The sequence below is a fragment of the Eufriesea mexicana genome, unplaced genomic scaffold (genome assembly GCF_001483705.2).
Source record: "Eufriesea mexicana isolate 0111107269 unplaced genomic scaffold, ASM148370v2 scaffold5473, whole genome shotgun sequence".
Classification (NCBI taxonomy): Eukaryota; Metazoa; Arthropoda; class Insecta; order Hymenoptera; family Apidae; genus Eufriesea; species Eufriesea mexicana.
Window position 1 is genome coordinate 70,239 of NW_016913413.1, and position 19,646 is coordinate 89,884.

Consider the following 19,646-nt stretch of genomic DNA (forward strand, 5'->3'; position numbering starts at 1 on the left):
ACCGCAGTACAGTTCCCAAATGGCACCTTTATTATCGCACACTTTTAGGCGGAGTGGTTTCGCGAGGTTCGCAGGAAGACACAGTGGTGGCGCGCAGTTCACGTTCTCTTTAAACATGGTTTTACCTCTTATTGATGCGCAGCACGGACGACCTTTTGGATCCGTGCCAGCCAATTCGATTCAGAGCCTCATGCACATATTTCCTGTGAAACGACCAAATAGCTAATAGAAAAATGCTTTTCCGCTTCCGCGATGAAACAGCCAAATAACTCTTGGCAAATTCCTCCTGGAACTAATGGAAATATTAATCGATATGTTAAATTACGTTATGTTTTGCTTATACAAAACCGATGGAAATTAATGTACGACGCAACGACGTTAGTTCAACGTTTTATTTAAGAGCCATGATTTATTCTGCATTTTCAGTTTTATCATTTATTAAGAAATTATAGCTGATTCTGGGAAGCTGAGCATAAGAATTTATAGTGCGTAACTTGGAAATCGTATAGAACAAGAACGTGTAATGTTTGAAAATTTCAAAGAATAGATAATCAGTGGTAATTTATCTTTGAGAGATAAAATTAGAAATTCCGAATATTTTGTGATCTATAGATATGCCAGTCAATTTTTGTTCGAAGTATTTGCATGTATGGGCAACTATAAATAATTCTATTAATATACTATAAGTATTAATATAAGTTGATAATGACGATTGAAATTTTTGTGATGTACAGGTAGATATATATCCAGGATGATTCAGAGTTATAAATCATGTTTAATGTTTGGTTGGGTTTTTCAAAATGCTTTTAGGTGAAAGTTTGCATATATTTACTATATGCACGAGCAAAGTTGAATAGCTTTACAAATATTTTGAGGTATCTGGAGGAAAGCGAAATGTTTTCATATTGTGAGACATACACGTGTACTTCACCTTTAGGCTCGGCACAATGTAATAGTCTATTTCTGTCTGAGAAGAAACAGCTTTTCGAAATTGGAACTACAGACGAAGCAATAAATAAATGTCTCACATTTAAGAAGTTCGTATACTACCATGTTCATCATGCAATTTCATCGAAACGTTCTAATACAATCAAATTCAATCTCTTCCAAAATATTTTTTTGATCTCTTCGAAATATTTTCGACCGATTTGAAAACTTTGTCAAAACTCTCGTTTTAAATTTCGTTCAAAAAGCTTACGGTAAACTTTCATCCGTTATTTATTTAAAAAATATATATACATATTCATACGTATATAAATTTAAAACGAGTGTTTTGATGCGTTTATGATGTAATAATATTAATATAATAAAAATTAATACACATTCAAAAGTTCTACAAAATTTTCTAAATCATCGTTATATTAAATGTCCTATCTTCAAGCTTTCAAGAACTTTCGTATCAGTTTCAAATACTTGAAACTAACAGAAAAGGGAAACCTGTGTTCTGTATAATTCCATCTACGTCGTACAACTTCCATCGCAATTACCCAGCGTTTGACAGCTGTTAGTTCAGTTCCAGAACTTTCCATTTTAGCCTCTACTTCCGGTTACATTGTTCTTCTGACGTTCCTCCCATGCATATGACATAAATGTCGCGAGATCAATCAATACGATTCACGTCCGTTGCTATGTGTCCATCACGAGGGTATAGCTTACACGTAGCATAGGTTACAACATTCTAAGTCAAAGTATTAACAATTAAAAAGGTCAAAAGAACGTGACGAGGTTACATGGTGGTTGCTTTCCAGCTCTATCGTCAGTCCGATTTCCCGGCTGGTCCGTGGCTGACTCGTACACTCGTTACTCCTTAGAATCTTCTTCGACTTCAGCTGCCCAATCTTGACTTCTCGTAGCAATCGAATTCTCGATCGATCAATCATTCTCTCATGATTCAATCGCTATTTAATTGGTGACTCACCGGTGAAATTCGTTGGAAAAATAATCGTAAAAATAAAGTAAAAGTCGTAAAGCCTTCAATGATCGCTCAGTCCGAAGATATGAGCGTATTCTTTATTGCTCGACTGGCCCTAAGTTCGTTGAGATCATCATTGCGATCCTCGCTCCGAGTGATTTTAAAGAAACATCGATACCCTCGTGGATTCTATTGATTTCGTGTGATCTTAACTTCATCGTTTACGTTGTGAGGAACGTTCGTGTAGCTGTAATTGTTTTGTTATTGTCGCTGGTCGATGATAGTACCTCGTTTCCTGTTAGCTGATCTCGAAGGATTTGAATTAGAATTTTCTTTTTCCTTGAAATTAATAAATTTCGCAGACTGTTACTTACAACAATTAATATTCCTTTTCTCTCTCGAAGTTAATTAATTGTATGCAAATTTTTAAATCCAGGAATAAATAAATTCGAAATGTCATTTATTTCTTGGGATCGATGAAGAAATTAATCTTGCAAAATTTATTGCTTTTTTCGATTTGTTAATTGATCTGCAGCTGCGTTGTATTAAGTAAAGCTTCTTCTTCAACTTGCACGTGGTAGTAGAAAGTGAGAGTGACTGATCACTCACCTACTTCAAAGTTCTGTTAAATTTAGCTGCCACTCTGTCATCGTGGGTTGGTGCATTGATTGGTATTTTGTTTGGTCGGTTAAGCTACATTTCTCTCCACTATTTCACAATTTGTTGTACCAGTTGATACAGATTTTTTAAATTTGATTCTTGCCTGTAAGAGTCAGGAGGAGCAGCAAAGACTTAATCTTAATTGTTAAGCAATATCACACAATCGCTTTTCAATCACCAAGTAGCACTTCTAGATTTGTCAGGATTTATTACTAAATATTTCAAAGACACGATATGATTATCGCACTGGTTTCTCGATATTTTTCTTTTCCTCTCTGCTGATTCGTAGCAGTGTTTCTGCGAAGAAAAGAGAACTGCACGTTGTCTCAGGTTACTTTAAAAAATCATTTGAACATATAGATAAGCGAATCTCAGTTCATTACGATTTTTGGGCAACTGGAAAATCGATATCGATACTGGATTTCTACGAGTCTGAAGAATTCGTTTCATAGGAAATAAGTCTGCAATAAGTGCACTCTAACTGAACTGTAGAATAAGAAGAACAAAACCATGGAGTTCGAAACGCGCGCTTTGATCGATTTTTGCTTTTCCTCTGGCTCGATGATCACCAGGGCTAGGTACGTGCACAGAAGTTCCGGAATGTAAGAATTATTATTTATTATTTATTTGAAAAATGTACTTTTCCTTATCACCTCTTTTATCGATATCCTGCTTAATTCAGTCTTTTAGTTATTTAAAAATTTGTATTCCAAATGTTTGAACCGATACTCCGTAAATAAGATTCTTTATTATTCTTATATTAATTATTCCTTGTTGTTTTACTGTGCTTAGAAAGTTATTTAAGTGCTGCATGATTTTTTCAAAGAAATATGAAAAGAGATAGAAAGAAGAAAAATTTACTGTACGATTATTAGTCGGGGGGTCAAGATGACACTATTGCAAAAATACATTATCTATGCTTACGTTAACGCTAGGTTAACTTGTTACGAAATCACCGAGAAGGTTGTCAATGACCAATGAACTCTCAACTACTTGCACCACAAAGTTCAGTGACAGGCTAAATACAATATACATATAGCTGCAAGCAAATGATAAACGACGATCTATCTAGTGTCATCTCAGAAGTAATTAAAAATTATTATAAAAAAGAAATCCTATAATCTCAACAAATAGTCTGATTAAGAACTACTATAAATTATCCCCTAGTTCCTATAACACACATACATTGCTAATAATTGTTACTTCTTCCATGTATTCATAATTCTAAAGGGTGATGTAAATATAAATTTTACGTCGTTATCGCAGTCAGTATCGAAAGAAAATTAGAAGATATTCTGTTATATTGAAAGATGTGAAATAAGAAAAAGTTCAGTAAAGCAGATAAGAAACAGTATATGCAATTAATACGCTGTCAGTTGACCGTTGATCTTTTTCATACAGCTTTAGCGAGATTGTTTATAAAAATTCTTTAGTGAACGAGTCATTGATTGGTTTATCTGTATTTTTCCAGGTCTGCGGGGTCCATAGGAGCACGATCTGCTCCCAGCACGCCTCTTCAAGTAGCTCCTGCTACGCAACAAGCGGGCCAGCAGTCAATTAGTGGTTCCCAGCTTACAGTGGCCGCTGCCAATAACTCTCAGCCTCCGAAGAGCCCGAGCCACGTGGCCTTGAGATGTAACGACAGGTGAGTCCTCGACCTTCCACCAATGGCTTTCTTATTTTCATGCCACCTGTAACATGTAGCCTGTCTTCTGTGCTTCATCACGAGCCATGAGTAACTTGGTTTTCAAGGTGTTATTTTAGACCCCAGTCTTTGTTAAGGTATTTTTCGGAATTTTCTTTTGTAAACGATGGCATATTTTTGCAACGAAAATTTTTTTGAGACAAAAATTATGAAGAGTGCAGGAGACAGTTGCTTCAGTGTAGACCTTCCTGTCGAAAGTGTCTGTATAGTTTCTATGATCCTGGCCATTCTGCTTATCTGAAATGAAATTTCGTTTAATGTCAAATATTTTTTGTACATTTTTTGGCTGTATACGAGTGTACAGAACTTTTGAGATAAGAATAGCGAAGATTACGATAAATATAGTGGCCTCGGTGTAGACCATTCTGTTGAAGGTGCCTGTTGTTCCTATTGTTGTGCTCATCTGAAAACATATAATAATTTTTGTTAGTATTCATCCGTAAAAATATTTTCGGGAATAAATTCGTGAAAAATGAAATAAAAGCAGAAGTTGATTTTCAAAAAATTCTGGACTAGAATATCTCTTTAATAGTAGATCTACCAGCACAAGCACTGTGTTATGTCTTAAATATAATATACACAGATGGTAAAAACTGAAATGGAATGTGGCGATGATAAATATACATTATATAATAAAAAGATGTAAGATACGATACATGTAACCAAAAATAAAGATTATTCTATATTATTGGAAAGAACATGATCAGTTTAAGTGGTTAATTAAATTCTGCGAATTTGTTCGAGTATCTGTGTAAATGAGTAATTGTAATGGTGTTATGTGATTGATTTTACATGCAGATTAAATACTCGTGTAGATATTTTCATTGACACCTGATTCCCTTTCAATTGTGCGAGAGCATGAATCGGGATGAAAGAAAAATCGACAACCTGGATACCTTAATTGGGACTAGAATTGATGAAAATTCGACTCTGCATTTTTCATTCATCGAACAACCCATTGGACCAATTAAGTATTTCCATTCAATTAATCCTCGCACTTTTTGCAACATTGTTATAATTAGTTCTTTCTCAGAACTTTAAATGTCTAACGAGAATGTGTCTAAAATTTTAAATCTAAAAATTGTTAGTGAAAAAAACAATTAATAACTCATATGATTTAATTACATTGAAATAAAAGAAACATTACAATTTATTTCCGAATTTGTAATTTTAATATACCTATACTAGTTTTTCGAATTTTTAAAGCTTCTAAAATTTGAAACAAAAATTTCCAATGAGAAAAATTAATTAATTACACGAGTAATTTACCACGATAGAATAAAAGAAAATTTAGAATTTATTTTTAAATTTGTAATTTTCTTTTTGTAATAATTTATATCTTTTTTTCTCACGTGCTCCCCTAATTTTCCTAATCTAATCTATATGGAGGTAAATGGTTGACCTTGATGAACGGGGTTAAAACAATTATACTGGCTGATCATTTATGAACCGTACTTTGTAACATGCTATTGCATAACGCGACAAGTATAGTGAAAGATTGTTTCCGAAAGTCGTCAAGCATAGTTAATCTTTTCCTCCTAATAGCGTGTTCAAACGCATTTGTGATAAATTCGTACTTATGTTTATGTAATGCGATATTATTATGGTGTTAATGAGGCTTAATGGCGAGTATAAAATTTGGTAATTTTTGTAGTACAATTACGATGGTGACACGTGTGATTGAAATTAATAAAATAAATTATTTAATTTCAAAATTCATTACTATTTAAAATTAGTCGGATTTTTTTTACAAATTTTTTAATATTGCAATAATTATGTTTAGATGATTCTTTAATTTCCTTAATAACTATATATGTTCGTAGTACATTTCATTCAAAATAAAATTAAGTTTGTTTGGAAGCTTTCCAAAATACGAAATTATTGGTATATCGTTATTTCGAAATAATAAAAATGTTCGATATTCTGAATATTCTAAAATTCAAGATTAAGATTAAATTACAAGCCTGATTGTCATAAACAAATAATTTTAATTCGTATCGATTGTAGATTACCTCTTAAGAATATTACATACTTTTCCATCACCTTTGAAGTCCATTTTTACATTAAATTTATTATTCCAAATTATTATAATACGTAAACAAAATTACATACCCCAAAAAATTGTATTGAAATAACGATAAAAAAATGAATTATAAAATATCAAGAATTATAATTAAAAAATAAATATTCACATTTTATTCGTAAAAATAGAAAGAGAAAAATATTATTAAAATCGATCAACGATAATTGCTGGTCATTTTTTTGAATTTCTCTGATTATAAGTTCTAATCGATCATCAGTGGTCATGGTCGTGTATCAGTCTATAATAAAGATTACAGTAATACTTCGACCTCTTCTCTCTATCGACTGCAATCGCTTGACATTAGGTCTAGCACCGCTTCAGAAATAAAACGTTGAAAACTGCCACGAAGCGATACTTATCCTTATTGACCCTTTCAAATTCAACATGTAATTTCAATAAATTATTAGTTGTGCAAGATAACATATCGCGAGATACCGCGACACCTGTTCACATAAGAACGACGTTCGAAAAGCAAAATACGTTCCGTGACACCTGCCTGATAAAGATGCAGAACAGAATTGGTTTTGTAATCGTCTTACTCTTTTCCAAGAAAACATTTCTCGCTTTGAATGAATGTCATTATTACCGCGATCATTTTCGACGTTATTTCATATTCCTATCTGACACCTGCCTTTAAGCGCAATTTCTAACCGGACATTCTGATACCACCATGAGTGCCATTTCATTTTATCTCCCACGAAATTTTATTATCAACACGTGTATACCGAGCATATTAATATTTAAAAATTATTTTAGATTTAACCCATCATATCGTGAGAATATTTTTATTCTATGGATTAGCGACTTCGACACATTTTTGCATTGAAAAGCTTCATAAAGCAGAAATTTTTGTTTCAGAAAGAGAAAAATTACAAATACCTGAGAATTTATTTATGTCGCAGCTTGACTGGCGTTTCTATTTTAGAAATATTTTTACTGATGAAAGAAAATCAAATAACAAATAGCATACGAATTCTAAGTCATCCCTATGAAATGTATTTCTTATGTATTATTTTAATAGTGACTCGTGTTAAAAAAGAAAGATGTATGAGTCTATATCTATACCAATAGTTTTAGAATTTTTATCTATATTAATCCTCAAAATCTCATTAAAACGTTCGAGGGCGATGTCTATATATAAAACGATCCCCAGAAGTTGCTACATTTTAGGTACCTCGATGACCCTGCTTGTGAACTACTGGTTTTCCACTTTATTATTCCACGTTCGTTTAATTCTATTTCCTCGACAACTTTTTAAATATTGACCGACAATTTCTTTGCCAGATGCAAACGTGGCTAGATGTTTTGACTAGATATTACAAGTTGGATGTATAGTGTTGTGGCCTCGAACATATTAAAACGTCAATATTATACATTTGAATTTTCCCTTGGACTAACACACCAGGTGTTGATTTCAACGGTTCTACTGACTATTCGATACATTATCTTACCTCGAATAATTGAATTGTTTATAAGATACGAACAGCCTCGAAATCACACGTATGGTCGTACGACCAAATCATCGAAAGCATTTTTCGTCTTTCAGGCTTCTTTATACTATCCTTTTCATTAAGTGTGTATAATTTGGATATGAATTTTCGTCAATTTAAGACAAAAATTGTTTTATTTGTCTATTTTTTCAAGAACTTATCATAGTAGGACTTGAGGTGCAACTTTATTTAGATTGGGCCTGAAAATATTGGTATTAATGGGAATAATTAGAAAGCAACTGCATTTATCCAGTTTTTTTTTTTTTTTTTAAATTGACGATATATATTAAATTTAATTAATACTGTAATTAAAAAAGAACCCTTTTATTTCTAATGCAGACTTCAGTTATTTGCTAAATAATTTGTAGATTCCAATGCCGATTCTGATTTCAACTTTCGCCAAAAAATGCTCTGCTGACAGTTACATATATCTGCTAACTATAGACAGACCACCTAGTCTACATAAGTTTTCCTCTTATACTTCCGTACATATCATAGCAAATCTATTATTCAAATGTGTAAAGCTAGAAGTCTGCATAGTCGTAGTCTATAAATAATAATTAATACCTGTTCATCCGACATTGCTGTACTATAAGACTTGACCTTTTGCACTTAAGAACCGATTTTTGACCGCCATTTCTACAAAGATTTAATTTAATACAAAATTTAATAATAAATTAAAATAAAACAATTAATGTATACATAAATTTATATATACAATTTTCTTTTTACCTTATTGTGGAAACGCTTCGAGTACAAAGAGTTAAAATGGCTGAAAATCCTTCGTTCAAATCTATTTAATAATAACATTACGAAACACGAGGAACACTTTTGAAACGCGTCATCGTTCCAGTTATTCTCTATGTAGATCCTTTGATTATTTTACGTACCCAATTACAGGTCACATTTCTTTCCTTTTTTCCTGAGCCTTTATACACCCAATGTTATCTGCAAAAAAGAAAAAAAATAGACTAGATCTCTGTCAATTTATTATACTTCATTACACTCTATTATACTTATCAAAAGTATCCGTAACTTAAAATAGGTATTTTTAAAGACTAATACGTATACGATCAAGATATACATTTTATCCAAAAATCTTAGTGTTTGTCGATTGTAAAAGCTGATTATTATTGGCGTTCGATCGAATATTTTCTTCTGAAAGTTATCTACTAAAAGATTACATTTAATTTCTACAAATAGTACTCATAGAGTTTTAATAGTTAACAATGTCCTATATAGTGAATGAGTCACATAGTTGTCACAGATATATTTATTATACGTTTAAAAATACCCAAAAGTGACGAATGGTATTACTGAAGAGCGACGAATGTTTCGAAGAAGTGCAGGTCTTTTGCACTATCCATAATTTATTCGTTATTTTTTATTATTAAAAATTGTATTTATATATCACTATATCTATACAGACAATCAACTATGTCTATGTATACGATACAATGTTTTCAGTAATTGATCTATCACAGCCCATATAAACCTTTTATCTACTTCTGTAATAAATATGATAATAACCAGGTGCTAAAAGGCATTCGTTATCATCAATCAATTATCAGCAGATCAATTACCATTAACCAATAATTTTCATATTCAATAAACACGAGAGACACTTGCCGTTACGATTATACTCTATTACTCCTACATTCTACCTCATCGATACGAAGACAGTGCATATCTGCGTTAAAGTATTCCCCAGGAACGTCTGGCGTCTTATCGTAAATTTTTTCGCCCGATGATATTTTCTTAATTGACAGTCGTGTGTAATGAAGAAAGCCGAGATACACCGACAGGTATTATCAATATCAAGTCTCTGAGTCGATAACACCACGATATATCCTACGTTCGCCAGTCTAATACTATATGATACGCGACACGTTTGCCAAACGATCGATACTCCGCGACCGTGATCAACGTTGAAAGTCTTACTCCGTTTCCTGTCTCGCGACTCGACGACTATCTTCGAAATCTTATATCATCTTTAAAATTGATCACGACAAAAGAAAAAGAGCGAAGAAAAAGTTGAAAAAGAAGTTAAACAATCTTCGAAGCTACGTATGTGCTTCTGGTGGAAATTTAAATATCTACGATCATCTCAATGCTGATTTACAACGTCTCCAGTGATACTAATCAAGAAAAATTGTAGTCTTCGAATTTTCCTCTTGATCGTGTTGAATGGAACGATAAGAAATCGTGCTTTTAATGAATCGTTGATCGATGTGGACGTCGAAGTAATTCTTCTTTCCATCATTCCTGTTGACTTTGGTCGTGTTTTGGTCGGTGATAATTTGGATAAATTTTCCTCTTGGACGTTCTGTTGATCTTAATCAAATTGGATGAGACAAAGAGAGTCACGTTTCTCTGGAATGTTCGATGATTGATTGATACCAACGCTGATTTAGAAGAATTCTTTTCGATTGTATCAGGTGGAAGAAAAGGAAGCACGAAATGCTCGATTGTCGATCAACACTGAGATAAAAGTCTTCGACGTTCTTCTGGACTACTAACATCGACTTACAAAAATTCTATTCTTCAAAATTCCTCTTGTCTTCGATCGGATTGAATAAAAGAAAGGAATCTCGTTCTTGAAGGACCGTCGATCGATAGCAACGACAGTGAGGAACGTGTTATGTTCTCCAGCGGATTCAATTACCGGTATCGCATCCCCGATCGTCTTCGATCGTCGCTCGACCTTAATTCATATTAAGCTGACTGGCAGCGAGCTGCAATTAACGATCCGAACACTGCAATAATTCCCGCAAACGATGTTTTGCGCCGGCGAATTTATGCCAGTTCCTTAGAAGGTGGCTGACGATTCGGTCCATCGAATCGTCGATTGTATGACGTGATACGTGAAATTGGAACTCTTTCTGAAAAAAGAAGGAAAAGATATAGCAGGAGATCATTTCGATAACAACGATCTGTGGAGTCTTGGTACCTTTTTCTAAGATCTTTTCAATCCATCAGATCTTTCATGCTTTTCAAATCGAATTCCAAGATGATCAAGGAGTACGACGTGTGGAGCAACGACATCTGGAGCCCCAAGCTTCGCAAAATAAGGTGCGAAAGTTGGTTGTTGGTGTAATGATTTAAAATAAGAGTAGTCGGTCATCGTGATGCTGTCGATGACTAATTCTACAGAGATGAATGTAATCGTGAGGATTTGCTTATTTAATAGTTCAAAGAGATTGGTTGCTGATGTTCAGTCTGTGGATTCAAGCTTTGCTTATTTTTCGTTTTCTTCTTAATCAGAGATTCTCCTTGAACATTGGCAGATTGTTACGGTATGTTTAACGAGTTCAGGATGGCTTGAGATTATGCGTGTAGCGTGGGCTTTGTGATACAGCAAGGCCGTGAAACTCTTTGGTAGCTAAAGTAATCAAGTGTCAGGTAAGAATTATGGGCACGTAGGAAAAAGATTTTGGTTAGAAAACTGGTAGGTAGAAATTGTTAGCAGGTACAGGATCGACGTGTTTTATAAAATATGTCGGAGTAACAATTGATGTTTCTCTTTTAAATTATTTCTCTTTCTCATTTACCAGTTTGTTGAAATTTAATCGAAGTAATTCATATTTGTAGTTCTTTTACTTATAAACAAAATACCATTAGCCACACATAGTCATTTCTTTTACTTTGAAGAATTCTAAAATAGAATACAAACTGCATGGGTCTAAGTGGATCTGCAACCCTAAGATATGGACGTATGCTGCTACTCAATGGTTTAATTTACAACCTTGCTGTAGCTTGGATGTACTGTACGAACTTGAGTGGTAAAGTGCAGTACATGGAAAAGAACAAGTGTTTATGAAAAGTTGTTATTTTATAAATATTCAATTTTTTTCTGCAGAATTGATATACGTTATCGATTAAGCAAACGTATTTGTGTTAGAAACATAAAATTCTATTGATATTATTTCATATCTGTATTTATATTGCTATTATTTAGCGTTTTATCTTATTACTGTAATTGCTTCCGAACAAATTGTAATCCGTCATAATTTTTTTCTTTATGGACAGAAAATTGAGATAGCTTAAGAAATTGATGACGTGAATAATATATCAAAACTACGTTTATTTTTTCATTATATTATGAGATATATGTATTTTACCAACAATATTAGAAGATCGTAAGAAATTCAGTTTTATCTTTAAATTAAGACTTAACTCTTTCGCAAAAAAAGAAAACAAAAATCGAAAACAATTGTCACTTTACCACCTGCGTTAGATATTTTATAATTATATACAACGATATAATTCATTTGTATTTACCGTTAATCCATATGAATGTATCGTTAATATTCTTTATTACTATATCAATAGTAATTTTCCTGCTTTTTCCTTTCAGCCATCTTTCTAAACCGCTCAGCAGAAGTACACCATCAATGGCAGCTGGTAGTACCGTGCAGACTCCAGGAAAGGTTAGCAGATCTTCGTCCACATCGTCACCAACAACTACCAGCAGCGCGAGGCAGAAGAAATTCCACAGGCATTTCTCTCAGGTTATTTACGAGAGTTTCACTAGTTTGTTTCAATATCTCACTTTCACGCTGTTACTTTTGTGAATTAGAACGAAATTCACTGCTGTATAACGAAATTTAAAACGTTGTTCCGATATTTACCAGTGAAAACGTACCTCTTCAATGTTAATTAACTTGAGCTTCTTTATTTTTTCTTGTGAATCGATAAGTATAATCTTCACTATTCGTAACTAAAGTCTTATCGTGGTATCGACTGTGAGTTAATTTTCTATAAGTACCTACATTCAAGAAATAAGGTTTATCTTATTAATTGTGTATAAATATGGTAAATACAGAGCTGATTGCAGGTTTGCTTGATTACTTCTTAGCTTATGATGATCTTCTAAATCGGCACTGTAGACGGCAATTCATTTTTTATTATTACTCACGTATTTTACGAGATTGAGATTAACTGTTTAAAGTTTACTCCTTTCCATAAACCGCAATTATAGTGGAAGATGTTTAGATGATTTAAAAAGCAAATAGAGTATACAATATTTCCACGTAACCTATAGGAAAGTATAAAACTTCTGATTATTTAAAATTTAAATTCCTAAATGACATTAATGATAATAAGCAGATTATGTCGAATACGTTAAAGTTTCTACTATACTCTGACATAACGATTTTCGTGACTCACTCTATGTATAAAATCTGATCGAAGTCTGTAATTCGTTCTTAAATTCCTCGCGTGCCATACCACGCATTTATCAGAAACAGGGTATCTAATTTTGGAATACTTCATCAGGTCGCTGCGGACGAACGAGTATTGAACTACTATAGCTGCGCGCTGGTAGGCGACATCCTGCTGCAAGGACACCTGTACATCACACCGAATTACTTTGCGTTCTACAGCAATGTGTTTGGTTACGTAACGAAGCTGCTGATACCTACAGTCTCCGTGTTGAAAATTAGCAAAGAGAAGACAGCTCGAATCATTCCAAATGCGGTGGCAATCGCCACCCTAGACGAAAGGCATGTCTTCTGTTCCCTCCTATCTAGAGACTCGACATTCAAGCTGATGAAACAGGTTTGGGATGCAGCGATAGAGTCACAACCGTCGCCGACGATTCTACCGCTGACCAACGAGCAAAATCTTCTTGCACCGGACACGCTGGTGGTCGATGACTCCGAAGTGAATCCCGAAGAAGATGACTCCAGCATGTCTGAAAGCGGGACGGACTTGAATTCCAGACCGCCGACAGTTTGCAACGACACCGATGGTGTTACACTGCCAATTGTCAGGCCGAGTTTGCCACCACCTGCAAAGTAAATAAATATTCTTTTCTTGGAACATCATTCCTGAATAAGAGATATGGTTCAATCCTGGTAGCACATGGCCTTCGTCCTGTCTTCTTCTACCGTTTATTTGTTTGAAGAGACTTTTTAATTCTGAAAGAAAATGAGAAGATTGATATTAATAAGAGTTTCACACTGTTTTGTATATCGTATATTGTATATAAAAATTTATATTTTTTGCTTGTTTTTACAATTGCAAATTTTATAAAGTCACTCTAGAATAAATTTTATACGTACCAAAACATATGATTTAATCTTGTTCTGAAGATTTATTTCAGAGATCTTTCATTAATTTATTATGATCTATGAGAAAATTGGTATCGGTAAACTTTGGACACGAGGCGCCATCTGAATCATACTAAAACAATTCTATCTTAGAAAAATTTCCATTTAAATAGAATTATTAGATATTAGAGTTATTTAATGCTGACCTGCTAATTGTTTTTTATCTTTTTTAGGGTGGAACCACCACCAGTTCCGTTGCACTCAACCACGTCCAACAAGTTCAAAGTTATCTTATCCTTGTTCACGGGTGGAATGAAGACTAGTACAGTGATCACCATTCTGGTAGCTCTTCTGGCAGCTCTCTATTTGTCGGCGGCTCTGATGATGATTCGCATCGACAGACTACACACGGCGTATCTAAACCACCCTCTTGTTTCACCGGAACGTTTCACTCAAGATCGGCTTCTGCATTACCTTAATACGAACCTCGATCAAATAGTCAAAGTACGATCTCCTTCAGTGTATAAGAACCTACAACAGACACAATTAATTATAAGTTAATAATTAAAAATATTAAAAATATTGTTATTTTTCACTTAAAAACTACGGCTTTTACTTGGATTTCATTATTGGCTATCCATATTAACTAAATAAAATTCATACTCAAGATATTAACGATGTTCAAAAATTATTGATGAAAGATGATAACTACCCTTAATCAACAAAGTAACCTTTGAACTCTGATTGTATATATAAGATTCTAATTCTATGGAATGTAACTGTTAGTTACTGAATACTAGTTATATTATTAACTAGATATTTTTATGATATTCAACTTCTATATACTAAATATGAAATAGTTATATCACTTCTGTATTTATTTACGTATATTTAAGTACTTATTAAGTTAAAGTAGAGGGTTATAATAGAAGGTTCATTGTTTTAGGTGCGACAAAGTCTACAGACGTTATCACAGCAGTTCGTGTCGATGAGCCAAAGCGACGTAACGGAGCCGAGCGTATCCGGTGGCGTGGGGGAGCCGGAAGATGCTCCGAGTTAGCCCTCGATGAGGCTAAATAATTTAATGCAACCAAATAATACGAGTCCCCCTCGCCTCGCTAGCGTATGAAGCGTCTCGTATTAATACGTCGTTGTCTTCGTGGTCGGCGTCGATTATATTCGGCGTGCGAAAATAGCGATTCGGGCGACTGATTGATGGTGTCGCTTCGACGATTTTGAATAGGCAATTATTATCGTTAGTTTACCTAGATCTATCTGAAGAGGTTCTAAAAGAATAGGCTGTTCAAATTAAAACGACAAAAGATACAAAAAGAGAAGAAAATAACGAACAGAAAAATTTCGAGCAGAGATCGCAACGATCCTGCACGCCTAGACCGAAGAGCATGCGTAACTCGATTTTTGATTTTCAGTCACGCTTTCAGAATTTAATTAAGATGCTTCAAAGCAGTACACAGACGAAATAAATGTAAAAAAAAAAAAAATGAAAAAAGGAAAAAAAAATGAACGCCGTATATATGGTACACATATAAATCATATTATTTATATGCACAAGAATGTGTGCAAGCAATTGTACGATGTATAATATGATGTAAACTGAATTGATAAACATAAAGGAAAAAAGAAATCGAGCGCGCAAAGCGAGCGAAGGGATTTTCGTTTTTGAACTAGTCACGTATTATAATAAATGCCCCACATACAACAAGAGTATAATGAACAAAGTGGAAAGAATATATATATAAATATAAATATTATAAAGAAGCTATGTATATATATATAGCTTTATATATATCTATATATATATATATAGAATAATGCATATTTCGCGATTACTTGTTGATTATTATGTATCTGAGCTAGTTGGGGCACTATCTTTTCAATTGATACAGCTGGCAAAGAATTGCATTATAGAATTAACAAGGTGGTCATACGTTTATGTCGTACTGAAAACAAACATTCTGTATTGTATCACGATGATCAAGAAATCGAGAACGAAAATTTTCTTAATAGACGAGCTTGTGCGGTATTCCGATCGTTTGGAATACACGCTATTTTGTCGTCGAACATCGAATACCGCGCCTTTTAGACAAGAAAAGATTAAAATGAAAAAAATATACCGTTGCATTTCCCGCGCACACTGGTGTTCCTACGGAAAAAAAAATTGTTTCATAATTCGTTCGGAATGGTAACGAAAGGGTAGTTTACTTTGTTTCTCGGTTTTTTCTTGTTTTCATTCTTTCTACTCGACTCTTTCGAGACGATTCTCGATATGCGAAAGTGCTCGCGAAATATTCCATTCACTTGTGAACATATTTCGATACCGTTGCACATATGTTCTTCTATATATGTGTGAAATGTGAAGAAACGTTCGGACAAAGCGTTATTATAGTTACGGTTAAAATATGGGATACGAGAAACGGGAGACTTGACTGTGATAGTAGGATCGAGAATCGCATTTTGTTAAAACACGACCGCGTTTAACAGATTCGCCGTGTCTGCCCCATTGACAAAAAGTAAATAAATAAATTAACGAGAGACTGGTTATTACGATCGGACCAAAAATGGTATAAACGCGGTCGTTATTACGCGAGATCGCGTGGGATCTAAAGAGAAGTGCTGTTACATTATTTAGCTAATATCTATAAAAACGAAAAAATGTACGTATGTCGAAGTGAAATTCACTTGAACCATTGTTTTTCGATACGATTATCGTTTATTATGATTAAATCATTGTGATTGTATTTAAGATTGAGGGTGTTAATTTTTAACGATTTTAATACACAACGCTTTTGCTACTGTATGCCTTTTTATTGTTGTTACGTTCGCGAAACGTGTATTCTAAATTATAAAAGAAGTGAAAAGGTATAAAAATATGGGGGATATATTTATCTGGTGGCAATTTAGTGGACTATTTAATTTATTTTATAAACCTTATGAGTTTGTAACTACTGACTTATATTTCGAATCTTTTTGTATACTCTACTTTTATGTTGATTCGATTTCCTCGAATTTATAGTTACGTATTACATATGCCTTTTTAGTGCGTGGGTCACTCGAGGGGGGAAGGAGATATAATTGTGCCTGGCGTGTGCCATACTGGAAGAAAATCGGCTGCATTCTAAAATAGGATGAAATGCAAGAGCATACGTGTATATGAAACAAAAATATTGGAATTCGTTCGTTAGGTAATTTACATCGAATCTTGTTTTATTTCTTTCTGATAGATTGAACATGTTAAAATTAAATAATACAAAAATAGTGAAAACTGGATGATATTCACCATGTGAAATGCAAAAATTAGAAGAAAAAGAGAACAAAATTAGCTAACAAAATTTGTGCCAAAGTTCGAAATTATTGTATTTTTCACAAAGAATATAAAAAATTGTTTCACAAAAAATTATCTATGTTATTCTAAAGTCATAAAAAATTGTATAATTAAATAATTCAGAGAAATCTAATGAGCAATTAAACTGGGAAAAATATTTTTCTGTATGACTAGTTGGTGATAATTATCCAGTTGATCTAACTCCGCTGAATTTTAAGCGGAAACGAGTCCGTAAAGGGAACGATGCTTTCTCTGTTTCCGTTCTCGTACAAATATCGTTCGCCTTAATTGTAACGTTTCTAGATACTTTTAGACGGATGCTCAACGTACGACCCATTATTCCTAGAATATGTATCCGTATATAGCAGCTCTTGATTTGTACTTGTTAAACGCGTGCGAGCTATCGTGGTGACGTCGATTGAATTTGCTGTACCTTTAAATAGCTGTACTTTTTGGAATCTGATGTCATCAAGTTCGATCGAACTATTGGAATCGGTATTGATCAGTATTGAATGATTCTAAACTTAATGGAACGATTCTATTTGCTTTTTTTTTTCTAAATATTTAGTTCTTGAAATGAAACAACAATTATTTATTTGGGAAAATGTAAGATTCTTTTGATTTTTTTTTTAATTTTATATAATAAACTTCATTGTGAATGGAATTAGAATATTATTAAATTTTAGCAATTTTAGTTATTGCTATTATATTTTTTTCTTTTTTTATGACATTAAGTTTAAGCAAATACTATAGTCCATCTACTTGTTACAAGATGTTGTTTAATCTCGTATTAATTTATTATAAATTTCACACAACAATTTGTGTATTTCCATTTTCCTGTAAACTTGGTGTTAAGTATTCAGAATGCTGTTAAATATTACAATGATGTTATAATTATTTCAAGTTATTAACTTATGATGTAAATATTGTACTATTTTACTTTGTCAACTTTATCTGTATATAATTGTATCCTTATGTTGAATAGCACAATTTTTTACAGCAATGCTGTCCACAAATAAAAGTGATATTATTTTCTTATATGTTAATACAATGTATATTATAAAATTATAGTAATAGAATAATTTATGTTTCCTTATTATTTGATTGTTTAGATATTTTTATTTTTATACATTCTTCAAATTACCTTTTCTGGTTGTCTGTATTTAAACTCAAAAATTTTCGTTGAACGCATTCTATTAATATTTTGTTGTTACAAATGGAGCCACAATGAGAAAAGTTTCTTTTAATCACGAATAAAGTGTGGACCTCATTGCTCTGCAAAAAAATTTTTAATTTTGTTTAAACTATTCACTATTCTATGATTGTTCGTCAAAATATATGTAAATTAGCACTGATTACATTCCTCAGTACATCTTGGACCTACCAGTGAACAAATACATTCATCGAATACAATATCCAAATGATCATAATGTTTTTCTGCTCAATCACGTCGATCAGATTTTGAAAACGTACAGCTTTGTTATCGAATTGTATCCTCTGTGTAAGTGAGAAGAAAGCAAATTTGTTACACCCGACATAGACACCTCTAGAATGCATTTGAAAACGCGCGCCGGTTCCTGCTAACAAACTTTAGCGCGCGATGAATGTAAAAGAAAAATTGAAGGTTAGGAACGAAAGGGAAGAAGATAAAGGGGAGACAATGAAATTCGAAATTCACAGACAGACCAATAATTTACAACGTAATTTGTGTAGTCCGATGAAACGGAACGCAAATAAATTTATGGAAAATTAAAAAATTAATTTTCTTTGTATTTTCATTACCTTCATCTCAATTTAACGGTATTAATCTAATGGAAAACCGCAACATCCACTTACATCTATGTACAGGCTAATTAGCTACAATAAGTATGCCAAAGCGATAAGATAATGTTTAGATAATATTTCTATAATGTTTCCTTTACATCAATATCTGAAAAGTCAAGATTTACTGCGAACATTTCTTTCTTTTCTTTATATAAACATTGTTTAAATATTTACTGTTTTCAAGCCTATCAATAAATTTTGCAATAAACCAACTATAGTCGGTTAATGTTTCTAACATAAAATATAATAATAATTGAAAGACTTAACAGAAAATTATATTATCTCACAGAATTATTTTGTACAAAATTACATACAGAACAACAATGTACATTATAATTCTGTAACGTATCTTCCACACTTTGGTATATTTAAGAAATTGTATTTAAAAATGGTATTGCATTAAGAAATTTTGAGTTAACGTATAGTTGTTACCCTTAAAAAAAGATTATTTAAAATAATTAATATCTAACCTATTAATAAATAGAAGAATCGTCTGACAGTTCTGTCATATTGAATCCGGTAAATTGAAAGCTGCTACACGTGCTACTCGCGCGTACAGTAGTGGGGACTGTGGTC

The 19,646-nt window shown here is 33.0% G+C and overlaps 1 protein-coding gene across 4 annotated transcripts in view; it reads left to right on the forward strand.

Annotated features, from left to right (window-relative positions):
• LOC108552091 (GRAM domain-containing protein 2) overlaps positions 1-15,637 on the forward strand; it is an 82,208-nt gene extending 66,571 nt beyond the window's left edge. For all 4 annotated transcript variants that reach the window (XM_017906488.1, XM_017906489.1, XM_017906490.1 and 1 more), the window contains 5 exons: positions 4,044-4,217; positions 12,208-12,361; positions 13,128-13,648; positions 14,137-14,407; positions 14,850-15,637. In XM_017906488.1, coding sequence (XP_017761977.1) covers positions 4,044-4,217; positions 12,208-12,361; positions 13,128-13,648; positions 14,137-14,407; positions 14,850-14,963 — 1,234 coding nt within the window. In that variant the 3' untranslated portion in view covers positions 14,964-15,637. The remainder of the gene's footprint in view (positions 1-4,043; positions 4,218-12,207; positions 12,362-13,127; positions 13,649-14,136; positions 14,408-14,849) is intronic.
• The last annotated feature ends 4,009 nt before the right edge of the window (positions 15,638-19,646 follow it).